The sequence below is a fragment of the Poeciliopsis prolifica genome, unplaced genomic scaffold (assembly GCF_027474105.1).
Source record: "Poeciliopsis prolifica strain line A6 unplaced genomic scaffold, Auburn_PproV2 SCAFFOLD001, whole genome shotgun sequence".
Taxonomy (NCBI): Eukaryota; Metazoa; Chordata; class Actinopteri; order Cyprinodontiformes; family Poeciliidae; genus Poeciliopsis; species Poeciliopsis prolifica.
In genome coordinates this window covers 10,064,685-10,081,025 of record NW_026562376.1, presented here as the reverse complement: position 1 = coordinate 10,081,025, position 16,341 = coordinate 10,064,685, and the positions used below count along the sequence as shown (strand labels likewise).

The following is a 16,341-nucleotide window of genomic DNA, read 5'->3' as shown; positions in this document are numbered from 1 at the left end:
ACTTGTCTTGCCATACTGACCACTTCAAGCATTTTACGTATGAGTGCAATCACTCATGCGTTTGCACTTTTCGTACTACTCTTTTCCCTTCTGCTTAACGTTTCAGCAATGATTCAATACTGTTCTCTGTGCAAAATGGTGATTCTTGTATGGATTTTTGCTGCTTACTTTCTTGGTGGAGAATATCTAAGATTTTCCCATTGTTGCATACACTTTAATTTTGCTGTACTATAACATTATGACTTTAGAAATCCTTCAAATTTTGTTTTCTGCAATACAGCCTAATTTCTGAACAACTGACTTTAAGATTTTTATAAATTCTGAAACAATAATCAACAACTTTAATGGAAATAATTACTTGAAATACATCACACTGTAAGATAAAAATGTGTATGTTTAAATTAAATGAACTGCAGTTTTTTTTCAGCCTCTTGTCGAGATAGATGTGTGGTAGCCTTACATTTGTTGTCTGTGTTGCCTTCCTCTGGCACAGGTATAACACAACAAAATGTGTCTCAGATTAAAAAAAACAAAGACTCAGAAATCTCTGAGTATCATCGACTTGCTGTACTTTTATATCCCTCTAGCTGTATGTTCAAGACAACTAATACCTCGCAAAATAAAGCCATAAACTAGTTCCTGATAATGACCTTCGCCTTGAGAAAGACTGAGGAAATTGGAGACTGTGTGCCGCACCCAGGGTAGCTCAATCTCCATTTAAATGTTTATTATTAACTCAGGTAGCTATCTTTGCAGCATGATGTTTCACTCTTTGTTCTTGTGTGAGAGAGTTCCTCTTTCTCGCTTGGCTCCTCCTCCCTTGCTGCCCCTCCAGTGAATGGGGCCTTTGTGGGGGCTGTTGGCATTCCAAGGGAATTCTTGCAGGTGAGGGTACGCAAACGATCCTGATCCTGTCCTTTAGATGACTTGTTGCAGTTTAGTCTTTGCAAACTAAAAGAATTATTGCCAAAATGTTCTAAGAGCACTAAGCTGTTAATCGTTTCTCATCTCAAACGACTTGTAGCAACAACAAGGGTGTGATCAAGAGAGCAGGCAACGTGGGAGGGAAGGACCCAGGACTTTTTCATCAGGTGAGCAACCAAACACAGATCTACTAATCTATTTGACATGCTCACTGGAGACAGCCCAAGCACAGTTATGCACGTTGTTCAGATTAGGACGATTACTAATTTTCAAGCAAATATTTTTTTACTTTGATTTCCTACTTCTCCTTGAAGAGACCTTTTAATAGCCTGAATGCTTTCGGATCTAACAGAACTGTTATCTCATGTTATTAAGCGCAGTATATGAGGGGGATGAGTAATAGACTGACCTCACTCAGACAGATTCCCAGACAACACCCAGCATTGCTTGCTCTGGGCACAGCGTAAAGGTAAGTGTGTGAATCTTGAGTTTAATATTTGCTATGCTGCTCATTTCTTTCTGCTGATATATATATATATATTTTTTTTTCAAGTCAGTGAAGAGAACAATAACATCAAAGACATAAGAGCATAAATTAAAAGATTTACTGTGAGAGAAATGATTATGTAAAGAGCAATTTGAGTTGCGTAGTGTTTTTCTTGACTTTCATCAGACCTGGTAACCCACTCTATATCTGCTTCAGCTTCTCTCTTCACTGTTGAAACTTGTCAAGACAACACCGCCTGCAGGTAGGTTTGCCTTTTCCCATGCCGACTTATTAACCACTGCTGAGCTTCAGGGACATTTTCATACGGCTTATACTGCCTTTGTAAATACAATTAATTAAGCATTGATCATATTGTCTGTTCTGTTAAGAAGCCCTGAATTCAGATATGAAGGCCAGTTTGTTTAATTAGCTTGTTATATTTTTTCTGTACTCTTGTTATGGGCAGAGTCCATAAGAGGAAGGACTTTACTTCTCTTTAATCTCTGCTTCAATGAATTGTTCCTCACCTTTTTTATCATATTGCCCTTTGATATCTGGTGGGGTTCTCTGTCTCCAGACTGCTGGCTTCTTTTATAACTTCAGGTTCTAACCGCATAGATTTGGTAACTTATTCTAGATCACTGGATGCCTCAAAAATAGATAATTACAGGCTGATTTCTAGTTTTAACTTGCCAGTGATCATGGTGACCCATATAAACACTATTATTGGACTTCAGTAATACATTTGGCACAGTTGATCATAGCATACTGGATTACTGACTGGAAAATTGAGTGGGATTGATTGCTACTGTGTGGGAGTGATTTATTTATTTATTTATTTTTGCCCGAGTCACATTATGTTGTCTCATTTGGTATTTATAAGACTGAACAAACAAAAATCACATGTGGGGTTCCTCAAGGCTCAGCTCTTGCACTAGATTTATTTAACATCTTTTTGCTCCCCCAGTTCAGATTGCCAAGTCACGCAATATTTTATTTTTTCCATATGTGTGCTAATAATATACAGCTTTTAATTTTTTTGTCACCACATGACCACAAGCTATTACAGAATTGTTTTTGATTTCAAAGATGCTAAGGCTAGAATTCTACATTCTGCCATACTCAACAAGTCATGGATTTAGTCCTAGTTTTTACAATCTATATCAAGTCTACTGCAAAATTCACCTGCCACTTTCAAAAATCATTGCCAGGATAAAGGGTTTGTCGTCAAAACTGGACACAGAGCAGGTGCAACCTTCAATCACTCAGTCAGTCAATGAAGCAATCATTTATACATCTTCAATACTGGTGACCAAAATCAATACATAAATGAAAACATCAACAGGCTAAAAAGAAGGTCGATCAAACCAAACGAAGCAAACATAATAGACAAAAACAAATGTGCCACCACATTTTTAAGCATTAAAAGCCTTCCTTGTTTAAAAATAAAGTGTCTTGAGTTTTAATTTAAAAAGGGAGAAGTTCAGTTGTAGTTCAAAGACTAATTAGGAGTTGATTCCGGAGTCAAAGCGCGGCCACAGAAAAAGCTCAGTCACACCAACATATGTACTTTCTTTGTGGAATCATGAGTAAACAATAAGCTCAAGGACTTGTCCTGACCAAAAAAAAAAAAAAAGAGAGAGAAACTGATCATCTCACATCAGTCCTGCACTGACTGGAAGGACTCCCTGTTTGTTAAAGAATATAATTTAAAATCTTGTCAATAATCTATAAAGCATGGAAGGTTAGGCTATGAATCATCTGAACTTTACAGGTCATCAGAACATATCCAAACAAAGGAGAGCAATATATTGTTTGCATTCTTCTCAGCCCTGGAACCAACTTCCTGAAAACATGAGAAATTCAGAAATAAATGGCTCTTTTAAATTGAGACTGAAAATATGTTTACTTCATCTTTCACATGAAATTCAAAGATTATTTCATTTGTTAATTTCCACTATTTTATAGCTATTTGTTCTGTATGAAATTGCCTTTCACAGTTTCTTTCCTTTTGTGTTGAATCTTTATAATTATTCTCTTAATGTCATTCTTGTCTTTAATGTAATTCTCTACACCAATTTTCCCTTATATTGATGCAAAGTACCTTGAATGAGCGCACACATGAATGACACTAAACAAATATACATGCCACACTTTGTATGGATTTGAGATAAACCTTCCTGATTTGGGATTTAAAAAAAGAAGAAATGACCTTTTTCAGTCATAAATCTATTTGGACCAAAATATGCGATATAGCAAAAACAAAAAATGTAATTTTATGTTCTGATTGATTAAATCCTCAGGTCAGATTTTTTAAAATATGTTGAAAATTGTACAAAATCATAATAACAAAATAATTATGAATCCAGTATAGTCTTCTCCCTAAAAATGCTTTCTTTATGTTATTCCAGAAAAATGTAAAAAGAAGACCACAATAAGTATTGTTTAACTTGTGCTTGCTTTGTTTTTGTTTATTCCCTCCAAATTTTTAGCATCATGTTGCAGACGATCAAAGACTGGCTATGGTGGGAACGTCTGTGGCTTCCAGAGAAAGTCTCCTGGGCAGATCTCGAAGACAAAGAAGATCGAACTTATGCCAAAGCCTCTCAACTTTATGCAGCTGTGCCTTGTGCTCTCTGCCTGCTAGTTGTCAGATACCTCTTTGAAAGGCAAGACTACACAGCTTAAGAGTAATCGTGACTGAGAGCACCATCGTCTAATTTCAATATACTGGGATTATTATCTAAGAGATTCTAAAAAGCTGTTGCTGTTGTGCTATAAGGAAGGGTCACAGAGCTATGTATACTGTTTCAGGTTCTTGGCCACACCACTAGCTGATGCTCTAGGGATCAGAGACAAGGTACGTCTCACAGCTGAGCAAAACTCAACCCTGGAGAAGTACTTCTACAGCCAAACCCGGAATCCTTCAAAGGTAAGTTAAAAGACAGTTTATTTCTTACACACTTAAATCACAAGCAGAAATGTGTTGTGCTTTGTAGTTTTTGTTGATGTTTTTCAATAAATAAAAGAACTTATTGTGGAAGAAATTAAAAAGAAAGTAAATTTACAATGTTGCTGCTCGAATACAGCAACAAAGATATATTGAGACTAAGAATCTCAATAAGGTGTTTTAAAATAAACCTCCAGTGTTGTATTGAAGCATTTATCCCTTAAATATTTTTTTCTTTTTGCCATATTTTCAAGTCTGAGATCATGAAAAAGATAAACTTCATATGCAAATACAACATGTTGTTGATAAAAAGACAATTCATGAGCTGTTTGGCTGAGCAGTAAGACTATTTTAGGTTCAAGTCCCAGACAGTGACCTTTTGGCAGTGATTTTGCTTGTCATATTATCTCCACCATGCTCGAGTTCTCTCTTGTGATTGCGACTTCCTTTCACAGTTCAGGATTTGGACGGAAACTGACCTTTGGAGTGAAGTGTCCATGTCTGCATTGTTGTTTGTCTTTTGTGTCTCTGTATGTAGCCAACCCAAACAACTGCTGTTGATTGTGTCCTGAACACCTGACCTGTTTGCTTTGTGTCTCAGGCTGATGTTCGGTCCCTGTGTAAGAAGATAGGCTGGCCAGAAAGGAGAGTACAAGTGTGGTTCAGGAGGAGGAGGAATCAAGATCGACCTGGGCTTCGGAAGAGGTTCTGTGAAGCCAGGTGGGTGGATGTGGACACAAAGATTTTTGTACTAGTAGGACAATAAGTGTCTCCATGTAAACATTTAACTTTACTGCTCCTGTGTTCGGCCAGTTGGAGATGCAGCTTTTATCTTTGTGCATTCCTTGGAGGACTTTTCGCCCTTTACGATGTAAGTTCTCAGAAATTTTTTATTGTTCTTTTCGCTTTCCACCTTTAATGTGAATTTATTTGTTATTATGCTAGAAGCTGCTTGGGCAAACATGTAAAATCCAAAGACCACAAGTTACCAAGCAAATAAGCAATATTTTTTTTTGCTTTTGGTTCAGCTCTTTCTTACTTTCTTCTTTGTCCTGTTGTCGACTTTAGAAACCTTGGTTTTATGATCTAAAAGAGGTTTGGGCAGAATTTCCTAAACAGGTAACTCTATTCCCTTTTTTGTACCAGCATAGGCTGTACAAGAGTGTAAACAGCGTGATTCATGAAAATGTTTTATGTTTGCTAAATATTCCTTCAGTCCATGCTCCCATCACAGTACTGGTATTATACCTTGGAAATGGGCTTCTACCTTTCTCTGCTCCTCAGCCTAACGTTTGATGTAAAAAGAAAAGTGAGTATACAAGTGTGCTGAAGTACAAACTTAACAAATCTTTATTGTTTACTATTATTGGATTTTATATTGAAGTTAAATCACATTTCCTATTACATTCATAAACTGATCATTTTGAAGGATTGCATGACTTATAGAAAAAAAAGAGTAGCACATACCACTACTGACTCAATAAAATCAATGTTAGAGTTGTACAAAATGGAGTAATGTTAGCCTGTGGTTTGCATGCTGGCAGGACTTTAAAGAGCAGGTGATTCACCATGTAGCCACACTGACACTTCTGAGTTTCTCCTGGATTTCTAACTACATCCGCATTGGAACTCTTGTGATGGCTGTTCACGACTCTTCTGACATACTGCTTGAGGTCAGTGCTCTTGTAATGTTCCAGTTGCAATGATTCTGAATTATAGTTGTTGCTATAAGAAAGACTGTTTGTTGATAAAGCAGTGGTTATTCATTGTCTACGTCTGACATTCAGGGAAACAAAAGTCCAATGAGAAGATATTTATGTGTTTGACAAAGAAACAACAAAGAGAGCCATGACTAAGTGAATAGGAGGACCAGCGTAGGTATAAAAATTAGATGCATTCTCTTATGCACCATAATTTGCATGTTTTTTCCATAACAAATGTCTGCAGGCTCAATAATGCCTGTTTATTTACATAACAGACTTTGTTTTTTTACAATTTACAGTAAAAATTGTTTGTATTTTTTATTATTATTTATCTAAATCTGTGAATACTTTAAAAAGCAGAAAGCTGCAACACATATGCTTATAATGTAATTGCCTAAAATGTCTTAGAAACAAAAGTTGGTACTGTATACAATTTTAGATGGATGGATAAAAATATTTATCTGCATGACATTATGTTGGTCTATTACTTATAAATTTATAAACTAAGGGACTTGAACCTAGAATAGTCATCAATATCAGGTATATTACCAATATATCAACATATAGCCATGTGTATTAGGGAAGTGGATGGAAAAAGACATTTTTTATTAATAAAAATCTAAAAGGTTTGGGATGCATATCTATTCTCCTCCCTTTACTCCCTGTCTGCTTTGTTATTTCTCCTGAAGTAAAAGTATACTTGTTATTCTGTTGCTTCTCTGTTTTTTTTCCAAGAAAAACAAGGCTCTTATCCCTGTCTTTGCTTCTTTTACAGGGAGGAAAGTTGTTTAACTACGCAAAATGGGACCAGACTGCTAATGTTATGTTTGTGATATTTACAACTGTCTTCATGGTGACAAGACTTGTTATTTTTCCTTTTTGGTGAGTAAATAAAAAAAAAAATGTGTTTGTGTGGCACATTACAGCTGACAGCTAAGGGAGAATAACAAGTACATCTACAGGCTCATCCACTGTACATGGGTGTACCCAATGGAGAGGTTTGACCCCTTCTTTGGCTACTATTTCTTCAACGTCATGTTACTGGTTCTACAAATTCTACATGTCTATTGGGCTTTTCTAATAACAAGAATGGCTTACAAGTTTGTCTTCAACAAGGTGTGTTCAAAATGGTTTGTGTGTAAGTGCAGTGTTTCTTGGCTAAATGTCTGCCTCTTGGTCCTAAATCTTCTCTGTGGCATGTTTTCACCCAGCAACTGGACGGCGATGTTCGGAGCGATGAAGAGGAGGACGACAGTGATTCGCAAAAGAATATAAGACGCAAAATGAATCATATTAATGGTGCCATGAATGGTGCCAGAGATCGAGCTAACGGCCACTGACTTACACAGAGAAAAGAGGAGCATCACCCATGACAGATGGACACTTTCTACTGAACTGTGAAGGAACATAAATAGTGTGATTTAATTTTAGCCCTAATTAAAACTTAGGATTAGCTCGTTCATGAGTTTACTTGTATTTTATGAGGGTACAAATTGGCGCGATCATAAAAAAAAAAAAAAAATACAAGACTGATTTTGACACTTGAAGTTATATGAACCTGTTCATGCAGCAGTTGATCAAACTTTGTGTATTTATCACATTTTATGACCGTGTTGGTGTTCTCAGAACGCTGCAAATCAGTATTTATTTGTGTCTTGTTAATTGTTTGGAAGGCAGGCCATGAAAGATCGATGTCCTCATGTGTAATACCAGCACGCCCCCTAGCGGCAGCTGGTGAGACGCGGTTAAAGCTCGTACCTAGGGAAACCGTCTCTATAGAAACCGCTTGTAGCTTAAAGCTATGGTTATCGAAATCTGTTAGCATACTGGCTGCTGCGTTTGTGTGTTTGTTAGCGTTTCAGAGCTATCGTCAAAATGACTTATCGGCGACTGTATCAGCCTAAGGTGAAAATCGGAAACTGGGTAGAAGACCTGGTCCTAAAGGAGGTTTGTAGAAAAGAAAATGAGGACATCTTATCTGAGCCAGCCGTCACATTGACATAGTTTAGCTAAATCAGTAAGAAACATGAAAATAAGAGTTTAGAATTTACAGTAAACTAAAAGGGTTTTAATTTATTTCATTTAGCATTTTCATGAAAGTTAACCTCATAGCTTAATTTGTGCATGATCAAAGTGTCTCCTAAATACTTCTTCTTCTTCTTCTTTTAAACTCAGTTTGATTTACCAAGTTGTGAAAATGTTTTATTGATACAAATATGAAGTGTACATTTGTGTTTACTCCACTTTAATTTTACACCCCAAAATAAAATCCAGTGCATCAAATTGCTTTTATTGTTGTCTTATATAGCCTTGTGTGGCAATATAAAATAATTGACTTATTTTTATCAATTTATTGACCTAAGGTTAAAGCAGGAAGCAGAAGGTAAATACCCTAAAGTTCTTAGTCATTTATTATGATGAAGTTTTAAAATTTTCATGCTCGTGGTAGATATAGGTATAAAGTATTTTCTTTAAATTTGACCAACAAGTTTCTTCTGACTAGAAAGGATGTTAACAGTCCTGACTTAAAGCTAAAAGAATTTTTGTGGAAATGGCATAGAGGCCTTCCAACTTCAATGACTGGAGCTTGTCCTAAAGATAAATTATGAAAACATTGGAAACATGCAAAACACTCTCGCAATAAAAAGAGCTTGATTGCTGCAATGCAAAGAAAGGTTTTTCCATTGAAAAAAAAGATGGAATAATTTTCGGCATGAAATTTTCAAATAAATATTAACAACGATAAGAAGATGATGAAGACAAAAGAAGAAAAAGTAAAATAAAATTTTGATAAAAACAATACTTTTTTTTCAAATTAGAATTTTAATGGATTTTATTATTCTTGAGAGATCCACCTCATTCTCAGTGATACATTTTTGATTGAATAGAATAGAAATTATTTTGAATTTGACAATGCCATGAGTATGAATCATTTTGAGCTTAACAACATCTGCTGGATCTTTGCAGAAGGTATCTAGAGGAGAATTACACACAAAAAACTTGCTATTTCAGAATACAAAACAAAGTTTTGTATTTTGAAATAGCAAGTTATTTTAAACAATAACTTAAAAAAACAATTAAATGAAGTTATTATATAACGAGTATTCACATTATTATTAAATTGTCATCAGAAATTATTTGGCTGAAATTAGTTAACATAATTATCTGATAATGACCAAAAATGTTCAGCTGGTGTTCAAAAAAAAGAAGAACATGGGAGAGCAGGAAAGCTTTGTGAATGAGTTGATTTGTTCAGAATTTTTTTCTCTCTTCAAGTTTCATACTTTTAAAGGTTTTTTCTTATTCCTGTTGAAAATTCTGTGTTATGTCGCTTAATATTTTACCATCTATCTGAAAGTCAAGTCACATAAAACTTTTTAACATTACATTTTAAGAGTACTTTTAAGACATCTGTGGAATTAGAAATAGAATATGTCAGGTCAAATCAAGTTTGTTTGTAAAACACATTTTAGCAAAGCAGTTGAAAGCGCTGTACACCATAAAAAACATAATGGAGTTTTTACATATATAAGCAAAATATATAAGCAAAAGAGCGCTCTAAGTTTTAAACAAACTTAGAGTGTTTGTTGACCAGAGAACCCGTCATAGGAGACTTATTTGGGAAGTTTCAGTGAAATGCTGGGCTGACCAGAGGTAAAAATAGTTCTCTTATCTCTCTCTGTGCTCTTCCCAGTCTGTCAGAAGACTGGCGCATGTTTCTCGCAACAAGTACTTATCTCTTCTTATTTTGAGACATTGTGATAATGAAAAAAAAAAAACTCACAGTTTGTAGTGCTAAATAACAGCTTGCAGAGAAAAATTTTATTTGCCGTTGTTTTTCCAGGATACAATAAAAGAATTTCTTCACAAGAGAGAGCGGGGAGAGCTTCTTTCTCAGAAAGTGGACTTTCTCAAACAAAACATTTTGGAGCCGGTAACATAAATCTAAGCTGATTTAAAAGCTCTAGCCACAGATGCACAACAGGCATCAGTGGTGATGAGAGTGTCTGTTTTTATGTGCAGGTTAATCTCTCTGCGACAGTCAACGGACAGGTACGTTTTGGAGATGTTGTGATGTTGGTGAATGTGGGAGGAAAAGACAGGGAGCACAGTGCTCTCAGCATCAACGCCAATGTCGACAATGTGATAAAGACACCCACGCCGAGCATTAAGTTACCATGCGGGCTCAGCGCAGGAAAAGGAATTCAACCCTGTATTCGCACTGCTTTTATCATCACCAGGTAAGAAAATTACTTTAACAGAAACTGAAGAGTGAGCACCTAGCTGACATTGTCTGTGTGGTGCAGTGTTGATGGCAGTCCTGAAGGATCAACTCTGCATTTTGACCAGAGTTTTGCTCTCAGAACAACAAGTGGCTTTGCCAAAGGAGTAAGTAAAACCTTTTCCTGAAGCTTTATTTGTTTTAGTGTTAGTTGGTTTGTACATGTTCTCACAAAATCTAGGTGTATCTGAACTGATTGGAAAGTTATGATGCTTTGATGGCATTCAATAGATGTCATCAAGTTTTGTAAGGCAATACATATAGAGAATATGTAGTCAGTGTGGTCTATTCATAAAAAAAGATATAACTTCAACTGCACATATTGCAAATCCAACCTTGCTATAAATTTAGTAAAATTCACTCTATCATGGGAGTTGGTAAAAAAAAAAAAAAAAAATCTACAGCCGCTCAGCTGATTGTATCGAGTTGTCAAAATTGATGAGTAATTCTTCATTTAAATTTAATTCTAGATGTTTATTTTTAAAAATGACCATTAAAAAGTTTGCAAAAAGCAATAACCTTAGTAAGATAGCAATACATGCAAAAAAAGAGTTAAAACAAACTTGAAAGACAATATTGTAAACATGTGGCAGTAAAAAAAAAAATCCCCAAAGTTATAGTTTTTGGACTGGTTTGTGATCATTAGAGTTTGGAGCAGATTACTAACCAAGAAAATTAATCTAAACTGAGCTCACACAATATTACAGCTTCAAAAGGGAATTGTGCTGGTTTTCATGTCTCTTATTTTGACTTTTATTTTGCCTTTTTCAGTTCATTTAACAGGATAATGTACAATTTTTATTTGACTTTGGTAAATAATTTTGACCTGGTCAAATATGCAATCCTACAGGCCTCATACATTTTGTTAAGAAGGAGCTGAATGAGGTTTAGTGAGTTATTATTGCCTCAGGAAATAATATTTCCACATAAGTTAAATTTAAAATGTTCATTTTCTGTTCTGTGTTAAACACAGAAAACACAGATTATATCAGGATGCAGTTTGACGTACATCACGCATGACTTAAATCAGTTATATACTTTCATCTCAAGTAAGTTAAAACAAAAGCAGCTTAGTTTCATTTTCTTCTACACTGTCCTGTAATATATTTAATATAATGTAAAGATCTCAGGAGAGTGGTCCTTAATACTAATTTTGGTGTGTTATAGGAAAGTAGAAAAGTAATTATCTTCAGGTTCTTGGAAATATACATATTTTGTGAGCAAATTTATTCAAGAACAAAGTGCCTTGTGACAAAAGTTTTTTTTAATAATTAACACCTGAAGTCAGGTAAAGTTTCTATTGACCTTCGTTTCACCTGGAAATGGTTGTTGTTGCACTTGAACTCATTCATAATTTAGTTAGTTGTACACCACCTGCAGGGTAGCCTTGAGTAATCTCTTAGCAGCCAGTCAGACACAAAAACAGGAGTTTACTCTGCCTTACAAATCCTTGTAGTGCAGAACAGAACAAGCTCTTTATAGAGTAAGTTAGCTTACTTTCTAAGTGGGCTTTATCAGCTTTCTGGAGCTTCTGTTGAGAATTTTTAACCTAAAAGTAAAAAAATATTTACAAGTCTTCTTATTGCAGGTTAAAATGTTCTTTGCAAAATTCCTTAACACAAAAAAAGAGAATTCCAGAAATAAAACATTGAATGTATTATTTTTTGTTAAAAAAAACAGAAAAAAAAGTCAACATTTCTTCTTGAACACTATCTTTAATCTGTCATTTGATCACTGCTTTTTTTCTGTTAATGTTTTGCCTCAGCTTTACTTGACCAGTGATAAACCGCGTTTCCTAAAGGTACATCCACATTTATCACAAATAATAAGTGAAAATCACTGAGATGAAAACATGTGCATCTATCACCTATTATGTTTAATTTAAAGCGTGCAAAGAAGTCTGGACTCCAAGACGTTTATCTGGATGACACCTTAAGTGTTTTGTCATGGTGGAAAATATCGCACTTTGACCCCCAGGAAAGATTTGAATCTGAGGGTCTGCCAGTTCCTGTAAGTTATTAACAGTTAGATACGTGCACTACTGAAGACAGCATGTGAAATGTTATGTAAAACAAAAACTACCCTTTATATGTTTTTGCAGGCTAACGAGAAGGTGCTGGTCGTCCACTGCATGACAAATGAAGGCCTTGCTGTTCTGAGTGAAAAGCTTCTCTGGTATTCTATCTTTGTATTTTTTTTTATTTTTTTTTTTTTAACTTTTATTATAAACTCCAGCTGAATGGGATATTGATATTTCACAGGTGGTGGTTTTACACTGCTGGTGAAAATCCAGCTTTTACTACAGCAGCATCATCTCTTTCATACACACACACAAAAAATCTACAGATACTTGTCCCTTTGGCGACACCTGCAGAGCATACAGGGATACTGTTGACAATATGAAAGACATTTTGGTCAACTTGAGATCTAGAATATGGCCCAGGGCAGAACTGTGCAATACCCACAGGGTGAATTCAGATATATTTGATTTGGCATTGATCCTTTGACATTGGATTAGTATGTATCATTGCCTTGAAAAGTATACAGCAAAGCTGAAGATGATTTCCTAATGGACCCAAACCAAAAACATGAATTATTTTCACCTTCTTGCATATGTAAAGTAAGGTGTGTCCAAATGTGGAATTTGATTGGGATTTGCAAAGGAAATGTGCTTAAACTAATGTGTGTCTACACATCTGTACACCAGTACTTTTGGTGCACATTCAGTTTCTGGGTTTTAACAAACATCAGGTTTCAGTAGGAAATTGATGGAAGCACATTTTTCTAGCCAAAGTTCCAGAAGAATTTGTCCGAACGCCATGTGTTCACATTTATGAGAGTCAGAATTAGGAAAGTAAAGTCCTCTATCTGGCATCACACAACTGATGGATATGCAGGCAAAGTCTCATGGTTGTCATGGAGATTTGATGAATGTGAGAGGTCAGATTTTATTAAAGCAATATAAGCTTCCTTAGCACTTCAGAACTGGCAAACGCTCATCTCCTCTATGCTACTTCACTGATACAGTAATTAAACTCCAGCTGAATGCAGTTCACCTAACATGGGTCAAGTATTCAGTTCAAACACTGTTTAGTAAAATTATTTGCTGACTTATTTTACAATGCTATTCAGAGTTACAAAGGTGCATTAATACAGTGTAATGACATAACTAGTTTTGTTGTTTGTTGTTCTCCTTACCGCTATATGTTTTTTAAACTTCCTCTACAATTTTCTTCTGTGTGTGTTGGAAAGATGAAGATTAAGGGGTCATACTGTGAGTCCAAAAGTTTGTGTTTGGCAGTTGAGACATTTTTGCTCTAACCAAATGTTTAATGATTTGTTTTCCTTACAGGACAGATTACGGCAGAGAATATGAAGTGGTCGCTCACACATTCCTGGACACCCATAGAGCTGAACAAGATGTTAATTTCTGGATCCTGGGTACTTGTGATCCTGCTGGGGTTGGGCTTCTATTCCTGAGGCACTTGCAACTAGAACACGTCCAGCAGCCCACCTAGACCCCGGGTCACTACCTCCAATTTAATTGTAATGGGCACAAACATCATAAACAATACCTGAAATTTCCACAATAAAAACGACCTTTTCTAACTGAATCAGTGCTTTTACTTGATACGTAAGAAGCTTCGAGGCTGGACTCTGACCATTGTGATAAGGTTATATGATACTATGATACTCACAACCACAAACCAGCACTAACGCTTTGTCATATGGAGCCTAGGCGAAAATTAAAGCTGGGAGACTAGATCCAGCTTCTCCACATCATCTAATCACCACGACCCCGCCGCAGCCAGCAAGGACCGGACCGCCGTGCCGCTACAGCCAATCATCGTTCAAGGACGCCTTCAAGAGTTCAAGCTACGTTGGGTCTGCCTGCTCATCAGCCGCGCTTTGACCCACCTCCTCCCCATCTCCACCTTCATCCTGATGGAATTCCTCCAGAAGCACTTCCTCCATCTCCGGGCTCCACTCCACCACCAGTTTTCGGTCCCCGGGGAAGACTATCCCGAGCTCGCCCGAGCCGATCTCCTGCTCGCAGTGATCCTCGGCACAGTCTTCTGTCGGGTCCAAGCGCCAAAGATCTTGTACCATTAAATCCTTTAACTGCTATTTTCTTCTCTGTATGAGTCTCTCCAGATTTAAATGCACTGTCTCTTCCCTTATTAAGATGAAGCAGCTGAATATTTCCATTGCAATTGTTAAGTGGAATTTTTCCATAGCATTTGGTCTAGAATATACTGACTGGTGACAGATATAGTCATAGAGCAATTGCTTAATTCCGTATAAACTGAAATTCACTCATGTTTCTCAAACAGGTAACTGTAGTCATTGGTGATTTTGAGGCCAATGTTATTTGCCTTTTGCCCAGTGTTTGATATCATTAAAAATCCGTACATCATAGGCAGTAGAGGAAGATGGGAAATCCAACAATGACGTGTAGTGTTAAAATTTACAAAGCTGCATTTGTACGCACAGTAAAATTGGAATGTGTAATTAGTTTGGAATGCAAGCACTTCGCCCCAAGCTGAGCAGTGCACATACCAGCTAGGTGTTTCTAGCCGGTTTGGGCAAACCATCTCTCTGGTGTCCCTCAATTCGCCTAACACACCCAAAGTTTTTCATTGTGCTCTACTTTAGGCACTGCTGAGATTCAGATTCAGATCCTCCGGTTGTGAGAGTAGGAGCGGGTGGTGCTCAGGCAGCTTATGTTGCTCTCCACAAGATGCTGCCCTGGGTGGTTTGCCATGCGGCCCATTATCAGAAACGAGAGCTTTAAAGAGATGCAGTGTTTTTCACAAATTGACAAAATAGTTCAAATGTGATCCTGCTCTCACTTCTGGCACAAAAATACAAATGAATTTAGGTCCACCCCAGCCATTGTTAGAACAAAATGTGTCCTAAGTGTGGAAGCAGCAACAGCAGCACTGCGATCAGCACAGGCTTCATCAGAGCCTCTGAAGAGAGGAGCTAACTGTGGCTCTGTAGCACTAACCCTAATATAAAAAAACATCCAATAACTTAATACTTAAAGCAAAATACATGTAACATTATTTACTTTCACTGTTCAATAGGAAGAAATAGATTAACAATAAAAATCAGACTATTTATTATTTTATTTTTTTATTACTTTGGCTGATAAACTGCCTCATTATGCCTTGGAAATTAAAACTGGCTACATTGTTTTGATAGACTTAAACTTTTTTTTGTCGAAGATAGCAAATCTCTCAATTATATTTAGCTCTTCAACTTTGAGAAGAGTTTTCAGGGACTAAACACTGCAACTGGGTTGTTGGCAAATTTTAAAAAGATTTGAACATAAAGCAACTTAGCAAGTTATAATTTAAATAACACATAACTTGTGAGTCACTCCAATAAATCAATATTTATGAGAAATTTTATCAAGTGGCGTCACTTATTAAAACTTGTTTTTATTTATAGCCTTCCATCTTTGTAAAGGTGTACGAGATTTTACATTTTTATTTAACTTTTAAGCGTCTCAATGGTTTGCTTAATGAGAAAAACATGTTTGAGCATTGCTAGTCATTTTTGGTTCTGCAGCTTGAACACATTAAAAACTTTTTTAACCACATTGTAAGTTATATTTAACTGTGCCGACCCACACAAAATTGCTCTTAAAAATATCTTTGTTTGTTCCTACTGAACCTTTTGAAATTTTACCAAAATCCAATTATAAATATGTCGGAGGTAGCAGTCAAACTGGCTCATCGCCTCCAACTGCGAGGTGCATTCAAGTAAAAAAGTAAAATAGAATACTTTTTACTTTTTTACTGGGTTTCTTTGAGTGGAACCCAAAATATCCGTTTTGTCTCGGTTTTGTGAACTAAGCAGCGTGACTTCTTGTGCACTATCACATATTTGTGCAACGACTTACGATGAAGGCGAACTGAAGCGTCAGCGAATATGAAAAGGCGCACTGAACATAACGACGCTCTGTGGCGGGGCCCTGAACTCATCA

At 36.3% G+C, this 16,341-nt stretch overlaps 2 protein-coding genes across 2 annotated transcripts; both read left to right on the top strand.

The window, feature by feature from the left end:
• Positions 1-838: 838 nt before the first annotated feature.
• On the top strand, positions 839-7,623 carry cers3b (ceramide synthase 3b). Its single transcript, XM_055038379.1, is given in 15 exon segments — positions 839-857; positions 860-885; positions 1,025-1,091; positions 1,343-1,393; positions 1,628-1,673; positions 3,904-4,080; positions 4,226-4,343; positions 4,963-5,081; positions 5,175-5,232; positions 5,430-5,480; positions 5,578-5,670; positions 5,906-6,034; positions 6,840-6,946; positions 7,027-7,180; positions 7,276-7,623. Coding segments are annotated over 15 exon segments (1,344 nt in total). The 3' UTR covers positions 7,405-7,623.
• Positions 7,426-14,414, top strand: cfap161 (cilia and flagella associated protein 161). The gene is made up of 8 exons (XM_055038365.1): positions 7,426-8,011; positions 9,909-9,998; positions 10,088-10,305; positions 10,372-10,453; positions 12,112-12,147; positions 12,234-12,356; positions 12,448-12,521; positions 13,699-14,414. Exons 1-8 carry the CDS (start codon positions 7,940-7,942, stop codon positions 13,862-13,864), a joined length of 861 nt encoding a protein of 286 aa, XP_054894340.1. The 5' UTR covers positions 7,426-7,939; the 3' UTR covers positions 13,865-14,414.
• Positions 14,415-16,341: the final 1,927 nt, after the last annotated feature.

What these genes read in the sequence shown, in the direction of transcription:
- cfap161 (XM_055038365.1), top strand. Translation starts at nt 7,940, where the DNA reads ATGACTTATCGGCGACTGTATCAGCCTAAGGTGAAAATCGGAAACTGG. An exon ending in AAGACCTGGTCCTAAAGGAG is followed by an intron (nt 8,012 to 9,908) that starts GTTTGTAGAAAA and finishes TTGTTTTTCCAG; the next exon opens with GATACAATAAAAGAATTTCT. An exon ending in ATAAACCGCGTTTCCTAAAG is followed by an intron (nt 12,148 to 12,233) that starts GTACATCCACAT and finishes TTTAATTTAAAG; the next exon opens with CGTGCAAAGAAGTCTGGACT.